The sequence below is a fragment of the Pseudochaenichthys georgianus genome, chromosome 6 (assembly GCF_902827115.2).
Source record: "Pseudochaenichthys georgianus chromosome 6, fPseGeo1.2, whole genome shotgun sequence".
NCBI classification, from domain to species: Eukaryota; Metazoa; Chordata; class Actinopteri; order Perciformes; family Channichthyidae; genus Pseudochaenichthys; species Pseudochaenichthys georgianus.
In genome coordinates, this window is record NC_047508.1 from 19,096,428 (window position 1) to 19,108,992 (window position 12,565).

Here is a 12,565-nt window from a genome sequence, read left to right on the forward strand (position 1 = left end):
TGTGTGTGTGTTTGCTAGATTAAAGTGGAGCCAATTTGTGAAGCGGTATTTTTAGAGAGAAGGCCCGTCCGCTCCGGTAATACTCCTCAGATCAGTCTAACCCTTTGATGCGTTCATTGTAGTGTGATCCTACTTCAAAGCTGCACACGGGGATGGGATGGGACGAGCAGGAGTGTGACTCCACTATACACTTCATTACTGCGGGCCAGAGATTCGGCTTTCTGTCACCCCTGACCTTTGGGCATTTGTGCTCATAACACACTTCCACCCCGCAAGATCTACAACCGGAGGTATACATTTCAAGGCAGCGAGGATGTGTCTTTTTTTAACGTGAAGTTGAACACAGTGTTCAGGAAAAACAAATGTAGCTTACATTTCCCCATTTTTAACGCTGACACTGAAGACCTAACTCCTTCTCTGTATTAGATCAGATGAGTAATTTGTATATTTATTTAATTTAATTAGTTTTTTTCTGATATTACTGGCATTATGACTGAATGTATTCAATACAGTTTAAAACTACACAGAGAAAGGCCTTGAACAATATCATATATAATGTCATAGAATAGTAGTAAAGATTATTCTGGACTCTTGGTGTTTTAGAAATAGGTATACCTATACCTTTTATAATGATGACATAAACAGACTATTTCCCAAAGAGTAAGCATCAATCATGCTCCATTGAAATGTTAGGAACATGTCTTTCTCACAGGTTTATTGCATGACAAAACTAAATAAAGTTAGAAAGTTCAACACTTACAAGTTCTGAACCTACACATGGTCGTTATACAGCCAATTACATAGTTATACAGCTAATTTAAAATGACTATTGACTTTGTAACCTGCGTATTATCTTTCTTCTGTGGGCCATGCAAGGATTTCTGAATGACTCAAGCCGTGCTCACTGGGTTTATAACAGTAATTACTTAGGTGTGTACCTAGTGTCACATTATACCCATTGAAGCAGCCTTTATGTCATGATAACAGGGCAGTACAGTGGACTTCTTGTGTGTTGTAAAGGTTGAAAAGAAAAAAGGCGCCTGATAAAAACGTTTTCCATCTAATGAAATACCGGCTGTATATGAACAAAAAGTATTGTCAGCTTTTGTGAAGCTCATAGTCTAACACCACCAACGTAACACATTTAATCACACAAGTTTAAAGCATTCTATAGCAATAGTGGCAACCTATAACCCTACCGCACCTCGGAAGCAGTTAAGGTGTGTTCAAAGCATTACTGAGTCTTTTATGTGTCCCGTGCCGATGACTAAAGCGGCTTATCAGTCATGACTCAAGCCTGAAACCCTCCCAGTGACAATAAAGAGTCACATTCCACCTGACAGCAGAAAGGAAAGGGACTTTCCTTTCCTCCACTCCCTCTTTACTGTTGCATGTGTGGCATTTACTAAGAAATGCTGCTGATTAAGTGTCCATAAGTGTCAAATATTTGGCTAACTCTAAAAGCTTTAATTAGATACTAACAGATGTTGGTACGAAGTAGAAAAGTTGAGACATGAAAACAAAAGTAGAGGAGAGCACAAAATTATGTCAAAAAAGCATCAATATTTATTCAAATAAATACAACACACATTGTAAAAGCAAATAATTTAAACAACACAAGGCGTTTGCCAGTAATATCCTGGAAACAAATAAATTAATATCGTGGTTTTAGGAGTCATTCCTCCCAGGAAAGCAAACTTGAAATAGTTTTGACAATTCAAGGGTGCAGTCCTGTGAATGGAGCTTCAGACAATCTCTCAGTCTTTTGGTTTGGATCAGTTGACTCCTCTCTCCCGAGAGCTCAGTCCCGAACAATCCTTCATGTCTGGACCGGAAGACCTCGTCTTCCTTTTGGTCCGATTATTATTTCTGTATGGTCCATTTTGACACTAGGAGGAGATACAAACATGTCATTAGTTTCGACATTCTCCCACTGCTCTGAGCCACAATGTGTATTAGTATATGATGTCAGCTCTATGTCATGGCGTTTCCCTCACCATATTAGGAGTGGTTAACAGCCAGGGTCCCGGCGGCTCAGGGCGCCCTCGCCATCCGCCTCTCCTGCTGTCCGGGCGATGCGCTCTCATTGTCCTGCCGCGTTTTAAAGTCCTGGATGGCTTTTCTGTTCTGGAAATCAATCAGAGCCATGGTGATCACCGCGTTCCAGCAGTTCTCCTCCCCCGAGCACCGGAAATCGATCTCCTTATCGTCTGTGGTCACGATGGTGAAGTAGACGAACTTGCCGGTGCGCTCCACGCAGTCCACCTTCTTGATGGACTGCAGCTTGAGCTCCTTGCCCTTGGAGCGCTTCTGCGTGTCGGCGTAAATGTTGAGGCTGTCCGTGGTCAGGACGCACGTCTTCCTCTTCCAGAACTGGAGCAGGTTGTCGCTCCTCTTCTCCAGCTCTCCCTCTTTGAGGACCTGGCTGATCTCTGCCGCCGACATTTTCATTGTTTGGCTATGTGTGTGCTTCCCCCGCTGTGTCGTCCGAGGAGCCCGAGGAAGGAGCTTCTCCACAAATGTTTTGGTAATCCAGAGCTGCGATATGAATGAAGTAAGGTAGCAGGGGAGTTTTTATAGTGTACTCTGGCGAAGCCCTTCCCACTTGACGTCAGATGACTTGGGAATGCATCAACAGTTGCCAGTGGAGTAATTCAAGACTGTGTGTGTGGGCGGAAGCTGTGGTGCTGGGGGCGGGGGGGGAGCAGAGGAAGTCCTAACGTGGACCTAATTACACTGCTAACATGTTAATTACTAATGTACATCCCACTGAGAAGATTACAGTGTAAATATTTGCCTACTCTCCAGTAAGTGATTCAGTCTAATACAGATAATTACCAGATGTGCACTGAGTAAGCTGAGCACAAGAGTACAAACTGTCTGGACCTGTAAACTTTAAATATCCACATTTTTAGAGGGATCTTTTATTTCCCTGTTAAAGTTTATGATCCACACTCGGGAAAGTTAGTCTGTGGGTGGTTATTGGACAGACATCCACTCCAGTCTTCCTCCTAACTTTCACAGACTGTCAAAAGTCAGAGGATGGTTAGCTCATAACCGAGCCCTCACTCTTAGGGTTCACTTAGGGACAGCAATCAGCTATTGAAAAAAAACCCTAAACTTTAAAAAGAGCAGCTGAATTTTCCTAAAAATATTCACAGAAAATAAAAAATGATCTAAAACCAAGTAAAATGAGTTGTGTCCTACTAGCCCAGTGTAGTGATACAATGCTGACTTGGACTCATGACTATTGAAAAAATGAAGACTTTTCAAATAAAAACAAACAAACAGCAGAACCTTCATAACATTTTTTTAAAAGAAAAAACACTAATATATAACAATAGGTAACTGGTATGAATTTGGAGTAGCTCTGTAAAGTAAAATTGAATATATTGAACAAAATGAAACTATTTAAAACTCACATAGATTTTTACATAAAATAGAAGGTGGAGTAAATGTAATTCACATGATTTTACATGACATGAAAGGTATTTGAAAATGAAAATGACTTGAATTCAAATTCAAAAGAATTTTTATATAAAACAGAAAAAGCCCTCACATTTAAAATTGGAAAAAGGGGTTTCCTACTTATCATGTTTATTAATACAATTCTGCATCGATCACATGACATGGAGGCTTGATAAAAAACGATATTATCTTATATTAAAATATTTAGTAAATTCAGTTTTCTGATAATATAATAATCAAAATAAGGTGTGCCATGTGTTTTCTTGTTTTTCAAAAAAATACATTTGACTGGTATTAGTTTTGGGTCACTCAAACAGTAATCTGTTGATGTTCCCTCAGTGAAACCCTGTGGTTAAGAGCGAGGCTCGGATGTGAGCTCACCCTCCTCTGACTGTGGAAAGTCTGTGAAACTGAGTAAGAAGAGTGAAGGTCTGTCAAATATCCAACATTACAAATATGTTCACTCTCGTCAGATTTTATCCATGACAGGCTGGTCAATTATTCCCCTGCCACCCTGCTCTCTAGTGATTATTTATAGAGGTAACACTTGAGACTAAACTTGTCTCACCTCAGTGGTGTTTTGCATAAACTCAGCTATTCCTGTGCGTAATGTCGAGCTACATGCAAACAGCAACCAGTTTCCACTATGTGAGCAGAAGCTTCACCTATCTGTGTGTCAGCAGCTACAAAAGAAAAAGTGGCAACTAAAATTCAGTAATTACTGCAGAAGAAGTCTTAAGGCACTGTTTAACCTTTTAAGATGGTTCAACATTTCCCCACTGCCTTAAAAATGTGAGTTTACCAAACTGGAGTAAGAGACGCTTTCTAAAGGTAAGTATACCAAGATTCCATGCTAGACAATAAGTATTGGGACTGGATATGTTCTAATTTATCTAGCATTTGTCCTGGCTTTTTTTACTGTTCTTAATTTTCTTCATTTGTATGTGTTAACCAGGGATTTTGTCGTTGGATTTTACATGATGCATTTTGAAAATGTGATATTCAATGAGTTGAGTTGTCTCTTTTTCAACTCCTTTGAAGTCAAACTACATAAAGTCAATGGAGCTCAAGTTCTGAAATGTTCTGAAAATAAAAATCAGAAATAATAAGTTAATTGAACTTTGACTGACCTAAAAAACTGTATTTACACACAAGTTAATGTCAGATTGTCCGCAGCAGACTTTAGATGTGTATCATGGAGCCTCTGGAGCCTTTATAACAGATGTTCTGGTATTGTCTACCCCTTTTCTGTGTGATTCAACAGGAAGAGGTGGTGGGAAGACAGATGTCACCGACTCATTATCACACACACAAACACAACCCTGACCACAGTGTGGTTCAGATACACCATCCCGCGTGCACCAAGCACCCACTTCAGGCCCTCCTGTCTGACTCACTATCATCTCCCCTTCAGTTTCCCTCCGGAAGGGAAATGTCACCATGAACTCAGCTCACACGCGCCACTTCTCCAGAGTTCATCTGTAAGAATACAAAATCTGTGCGTCCCTAAGGGAATGAAATCCCTTTGTTCCCCATGAGTTAGAAGAGAGAACACCCTTAAGGCTTCACACATCAACACTACTTATGATCACACAGACAATTTGACTGCACCAAAGGCGTAACCATGGTGAATCACTTTAAACTGCTCGTGCATGACACTGGAGCGGGATGTGGCGGCCATGTTAATCCTCTGATTTTAAAGAAAAGGAAACCACATGTGTGTACAGAGTCAACATACTGCCAGCTTCTGTGGAATAAAAGAGGTAAACCGCCTCCTCTTTACCACCCCTTTTGTTTTAGGGGCTTTGCTCTTTGTTGCCCGGCAATGTGTGTGTGAGTGTGTATGTTTGATGTGTACACGTGTGCATATATACGATTTGTCTGCGGCGGAGACATGCCCAGGCAGTGACTCAGCGGATGGTGGAGCGCCTTTCTTTGGAGGAGTTTGCTTGCCAAAGGAGGGCCAGGTGTGTGTAAGAGTGTTTGCACATGCAGATGACTATGTTGTGTCTATATTATCGGATCATAATAAAAATCTTCCTGTGAAGAAACATGGAGAATAATCAATTACACACACTAATTGCATTAATGTTTGTAAATCTTTCTGAATAGAATAAATATAGGAATTCTGACAAAGCAGGAATAGCATGAAGAAACCAGCCCAAACCAGTTTAAAATTAGAACAAATTAATATACAGTACACACACCCTAGGACTTATTTGTAACAACGTGTTTTGGCCAACATTATATTATTTTATTAATCTTTCGCACGTATCCAGCAGCAGTAAATCTCTAATGTGTCGCTGCCCTCCTTGTTTTCCCTGTGAGGAACCACAACTGTCTCTGGAGGGAGTCGGACTGGGATGGATTTCAGGAAGAGTGTTGTGACAACATTCGGTTCAAATCATCGCCCTTTGGTTCTCACTGTCTCCACAAAGACAAAACAAAACCCACACAGAGAGGAAGTGGGATAATGTGTCATTGGCAACAACTGAGGGTGGTTTGATTACAAAATGAACAGATAAAATGTGAGCACAAGGGTAAAAAAACTAAAACAACTACATGGCTGTTGTTTTTCTCAGCTTGTTTACTTGCGTGTGATGGAGTTTAGGAGTAATGGGGACATGGGTGTGACAGGGCAGCAGGTGGAAGGACCAGAAGAGTTTGGTCTTCGTGTCGGGACATGAAGTGTTACCGTGAGTCACAGAACACAAGAGAAGTCAACTTTTTGAACCTTGCTTGAATTAACTTGTTTAGGCTGAAAATAAATCAGTACGTTCGAGATTAATCTATTAATACTAGATTTGGAGGGTTACATAAGTGTTTTATCTAAGAAGATAGATTAATTCAGTCTCTTTCAGAGTTCTACAGTTGTGTTAACTGTAGAACTCTGAAAGAGACTGAATGAATCTATCTTCTTATGCCCAGAAAAAGTCCTTCTCTATGTAAACTTTTTTTAGGATTTGAGGATTCAGTATTGATCAATATCAAAATAAATCTTAAGCTATAAAACCCACAAAAAACAAGGCAATGAGTTTAAGAAACTTAAACTATATATTGAGCTCAGAGTGTATTTGCAGATTTGGGTGACAATTATCAGTGGTTTTATTACAATGAGCAACTCCTTTAACATACTGTACATACATGTCAATTATTGTTTATCTAAGATGTTTGATGAAAGCCGCTTTTAACTTCAAATTGGCCTAGTAAAGATTTGAAATCTCTGACTAAAGGGGAGCAGTAAATAAAGGTGCGGACCATTACCTGTCACACCCTGTCACACAGTGAACAAACTGTAATGCACTCATATCCTGTGCTCAAAGGTTAGAAAAAGCTCCAATTGTTAAAAAATAAATAATAATTAGATTTAGAATATATTATCCGTCCAATTTAGAAAAACGTGTTGGATTTTGGACACTTTAAAACAGGTAACATTCTTGAGAGTTTGATTCATATTGATTTGACTGCTTATTCTTTAATAAGGATGAATACATGAATTATTCCGTGAACAACTGTGAAATAGCTGCTACATCTTCAGAACTGTTATAGGCTGTGTATTTTGTAAATTGTGTAATTCTTTTAAAAAAAAAACATTTTTCATCTTTAATATTTTTCTTTGTTTTTTTATGCAGAATTATTTCTTGTTAAACATTACGCTGTCTTTGGCTCTTTTCTGCTGTAACAAATGTACATTTTCCCTCTGTGGGACGAATAAAGGTATTCTGATAAAAAAAATTAAATAGCACCTTTTCCTGACCTCGCTTTAGCATTTTTGCTTTTTATTATATCATAATTGAATTCATTCATCTTGCACAGAAGAGCAGAGGAATAATTGTATGCATGTTTTGTGAGCATGCACATTTTTTAAATGTAAATTACGTTTCCTTCCTCTAGACAGTGAACTATACATAGTCAGCCTGACAATGGGAGCAGTATGGATGAGCCGGCCGTGATGGGCTGCTGACAAGTTCAGCAGAGCCTGCAGGTAACAGCTGCACACTGTGACACGTTTATGAGCATGCCTCTCTCACACACACACACACACACACACACACACACACACACACACACACACACACACACACACACACACACACACACACACACACACACACACACACACACACACACACACACACACACACACACACACACACACACACACACACACACACACACACACACACACACACACACACACACACACACACACACACACACACACACACACATCCTCTGCTGCTCTTTGGTGACATGCCCTTGTGATGAGACTCCGCAGCTATTTGAGGCATTGTTCTGATAAGCCCTGTGTGTGTGTGTCTTTGGCCCCGCTGGCATTCAGCAGCGTGGGAAAAAGAACAAATGGCTGATGAGGCCAGCGCACCGTCAATCACGATGCTGCAGTAGGAACTTTCAGTGAACAATTAAAGCAGACGAAGGAACTGGTAATTAACTTATGGGAGGAACTAGTAATCAGCATCATAACCTAATACGGGAATTTGAAACAAGTAGTCATCCTTTCATTGGATACATTATCCAAAGTTCTCATTCTGCAAGTGGCTGCTGTCAGAGTACACTATATTCAAATTAAGCTGAAAAATAAGAAGACACTCCAGCTGCTAGGTAAATGTAGTAGAGTAAAAAGAACAACTGTGGCTCCTTAAAATGTAGTGAAATAGAAGCCCAAATTGTACCTAAGTAGAATACTTACAGGAAATGTATTCAGATACATTCCTTCAATGGCCTTTTTACTCTGGTATGTGTTTCCAGAATGCTGTTTGGCCAGAGTAAACTCTCATAAATGTCAATGCATACTAAACACTTATTTCACGTTTTGTGGCACTATCATTAGCACATACTCCAACACAAAGGTGTGTGAGCGATGCCGTCGGTGATAAACACACTTCCTTCACACACCATGTGAACAACGAGCAGCGACTCCGGTTGTAGAGATGTGATCTGGAGAGTCCGCTTTGGAGAGTCCAGCAGCTCATACTTGCCAATTTGACTCTGAGAAGAATGTCAGGTATGCAGGTCTGCAATCCTTCTTCTGCCAGGAAGTCTGTCTGCATAGCTTCACTGCAGCTTACAGCATAAACCTAGAGACTTTCCACCAAATCAATACTAATCTGTTATGGGAGCAGGACTGGACTTTTAGGATTGGAGGTTTAACTTCTTTAAGGCCTGTCCAACATCCACATTTAAAGGGACAGTTCAGCCCAAACATGTTTCCTTTTACCTGTAGAGCTATTAATCAAGATTTGGAAATATTTGAAGTTGAGATGTCATCTTCTCTCGATTATAATGGAAACTAGATGGCACTTAGATAATGGTGCTCAAAGCATGACACAAAATACTTCTGGAAAAACTCAACAGCAATGTCTCTAACAGAAACCATGATCCACTTACTCAAGATAACCCACAAGTCAGTTTCACAAGAAAATATTTTCTTTCTACACCCGGTAACTGCATTTCTGCGGAGAAGGAAGCGTGCAATCACTCATGAACGAGAGTCTCATGGTCACTTGTATTAGTTATAAGTCACTTGTGCTGGTTATGTCAATCAATCAATCACCTTTTATTTATATAACCTAGTATCGCAAATTACACATTTATCTCAGGGGGTTTTACAGTTTGTACAGAATACGACACCCTCTGTGAGTTAAGGGGGGAAAATAGAAGCTGTTCATTAGACAGAACATAGTTCCACGCCAAATACATTTAAATGAATAAATAGCCCCACGTGTAAGAAGATTTTTGGGTGAACTGTCTCTTTAGAGGTTTGCTGTAGAGATGGTTTATCCAGCATGATGTGCAGAATCAAAGTGGGTTTAAAGTAGAATACTGACATAATGCCTCATTGTCAGATAATCCATGAAGCCAAGATTGACAGGGAAAAGATGATGAATGAGTTCAGAATTTCATCTCTTTAATAAAGCAGCAGTGATTTAACAAGTCTGAATTTGACTGGAGGTCATCAATCAAAATCAAGTCAAAACTGTCAGATATACTCAATCATTCACTTGAATTACCCAGGAAAGTGTAATCGGAAATATCTGACACAATATTCTGGGTGGAGCTAAGCATCAACTACTTGAATTTCACTGTCATTTTCTGTCATGGATGTAAGTAATAACCTTGAAGCAAATCAGAGCATGGCGCAGCATGCCACGTTTAAATAAATTCAAACCAGCCTTGCTTCTTATTTCCTTTTCAGGTCAGCTCACCTGGTTCAGGTTGCACTCACAGCCGATAATCTGTGCTCACAGGTTGAGCACTTTGATTCGGCGAAACACACCACACCCAGTTCCCTGTTTGTTCACCGCTCCATTCATAAATCCAGACAGAGGTGTGCTGCTCTGTCGCTATGCTGTGATTGGGTGTGAAGCTTGCTTTCCCACACATACCAGGCACAAGCTAAGCGGTGATAATGCAGAAAAGCAAGTTAGATTATCAAAGTTACATTGACCATTGTCTATAGTCATTTGTGTTAAGTCAACAAGGATAAACAAAAAGGAACAAAGTGTGGTTGACAAATAGCTCAACTTTCGGATAACTCTGGCTTTCTTTTGAGTGACATGTTTTTGTTTCCCCTACAGCTCCTTCTAATGTTTCCTCACATGTAGTTTAACTGCACAGTTACATAGATGTCTTCTCTGGTTCACACAGTCAACACTGGTCAAAAGACGTGTCAGTTAGTTAGACTGAACAGGCTCCAGCCTAAATTGAGCAAATAATTAAAAAAGAATGTGTGTGTTGTGCTCAGGCCAACAACTGTCAACATCCGTCCACATACAGCATTTTAACACTGCAGAAGAAGATGATTGGAGAGATTTGAAAGAGTTTTGGCTTCAGACGGTGGAAAATATATTGTGAAACCCACGCTGAAGTGTTAGTCACATCCTTGTTTGGTCTCCCTCCTGGAGGAGATTGTGCACCGCTCTCCCCAAGGACACGGGACTTCCTGAACATACTTTCCCATGAACCCGAGCAGTGTGTGGCAGGTTTTGTTTATGCAGGACAGGTGCTGTCAGGAGAGGTTAAAATGACTGCTGAATTCTCCCCTCTGCATGTTTATGGCTCGTTCATTTGCTGCTGACCTTTGATTTAGTACACAGCATTATTGGAATTAACTTTGGCCTCGCTTGTATACTGTTGTTGGTTTACAGGAATTGTTCACATTCTAATTAAAGTTTAGTCAATATTTACACACTGTTGCTGAGTGAGGACACTACTACCAGATTTCACTTTTGGAGTGATTTCCATTATCTAAGACCAACAGTGTAAAGCCATGATAACAGCTCTGTGAGGCTGCACTTAGGCACAGTCAAGCTAAATGCTAACATGAGGATTTATCTTGTTAATATGAATAAGCAGGTATAGTGCTAGCAATTGCTTATTATCATGGTATTTTCAGTTCTCATCAGAACATTATAAAATATTTGCCTGAAATTGTAGAAATGCCTTGTAAGATAACCAATTATGCCTTGAACAAAAATGCAATAACAATTATTTACGGTTATAATGACAGTAGGCTACTAATAATATTATGTAAAATAATATTATACTTCACAACAACATCTAAATATTTTAATGCCATGTTAGTCTTTTAAAAACACTACATTTGGCACGTCTTTGGAGATGTAAACTACCATTATACCATAGGTTTGTGCTTTTCCTCGAAAATAATTGAAGAGACTGCTAAAAAACGACGTAAGTGTAGTTTTTCTAATTCATGCATTAGCTGCTAACCTGAAATAATAATCAAAATGTGAGGAAACCTGTGAGTTCTTGTGTCAATGCCACCAGTACTGTTATCAGATCCAAGATGTGATGGTCTCTTTAGTTCAACTCATTCAGTTCTGAACACTCACCCAGCAGCATAAAGCACCTCTCTATTTCCTTTTTTGGTGGAACTTAATCTGGCTCACACCACTTCCGACAGGGAGGAGGACGATACAAAGACCCCACACAAACGAGCTTGTTCACGTACAATTGAATGTATGCTCAACACGTACAGGCTGTGCCAAAAGCACCTTGGGGCCAAGAGTGGGACAGAGGGTGCAGCTGCAGCTGGGAGGAAGGTCAGGAGAAGACTGCACCCCTCACACTCCTGGATGCGGATGAGACGATGGCAGAAGGCGTCATTTAGGGATAATCCCGACCGTTTGAATACTCTCTTTGTTCTGCTGCTCTTGTCTTGTACAAAGCTCAGAGATCATCTCCCGTTGAGTCCACCAAACTCACTTCTTCTCTATGTGTTGTTTAAACAGCCTCTCTGTCCATCCATACATAAACATACGCTAAACATCAAACAGCTGAGGAGTGGGGTGCAGAGCAGAGGATGTCAAAGTGACAAAAGCCAAACTGAAGTTTCTCTTTTTTCTAGGGCTGTCAAACGATTAAAATTTTTAATCAGATTAATCACAGTTTAAAAATTAATTAATCATGATTAATCACCATTCGAACTATGTCCAAAATATGCCATTTATTTATGTATATTGTTGTGGGAATGGAAAGATACATGAAAGAAGGCTGATATATCCATTTAACATACAGTATCTATGTTTATTATAACATTTTTCTGCGTGTCAAAATGAAAGACAGCCCACACACCTATCAATCATCAATCCGTGGGGTCTTAATTCATTACGTGTTGATTTCTATCAACGGGGGAGTACTTCAGGAAAGTCGACGGGGGGGGGGGCTAGTGACCACAGAGTGTGAATGTTGTGATCAGCTGTTTTAGCGCAGTTCTCCAGTGAAGGGGGGGAGTCTCCCTCCGCAGCCGGTTGGCGTAGTTTTGGCACAAGTCCGTTGTACAGACCGACGTTAACAGCAGCCCTGTCTGTGCACACGGAGACCGACTCTGTCGTCCGGTGATCTCACCGCCTTCTGGAAAAGCTTCACAAGTATGTCGGTACGCAAATGCGCTTTGTGACACAAGTGCTGGTACGCATTTCAGATTACGCACATAACCTGCATACCAGTTCAAACCGGAGAGACGTGATGTAAGATTTTACATTTTTATTGTTTACACGTCATATGAAATGAAATGATTGCCATGATAATACAACAGGAGAATGTAATGGTGTTT

At 40.2% G+C, this 12,565-nt stretch overlaps 1 protein-coding gene across 1 annotated transcript; it reads right to left on the reverse strand.

Annotated features, from left to right (window-relative positions):
* Positions 1-1,543: 1,543 nt before the first annotated feature.
* phlda2 (pleckstrin homology-like domain, family A, member 2) lies at positions 1,544-2,563 on the reverse strand. Its single transcript, XM_034085264.2, has 2 exons — positions 1,998-2,563; positions 1,544-1,889 (listed from the first exon to the last, which is right to left on the reverse strand). Exon 1 carries the CDS (start codon positions 2,449-2,451, stop codon positions 2,035-2,037), a length of 417 nt encoding a protein of 138 aa, XP_033941155.1. The 5' UTR covers positions 2,452-2,563; the 3' UTR covers positions 1,544-1,889; positions 1,998-2,034.
* Between the last annotated feature and the right edge of the window lie 10,002 nt (positions 2,564-12,565).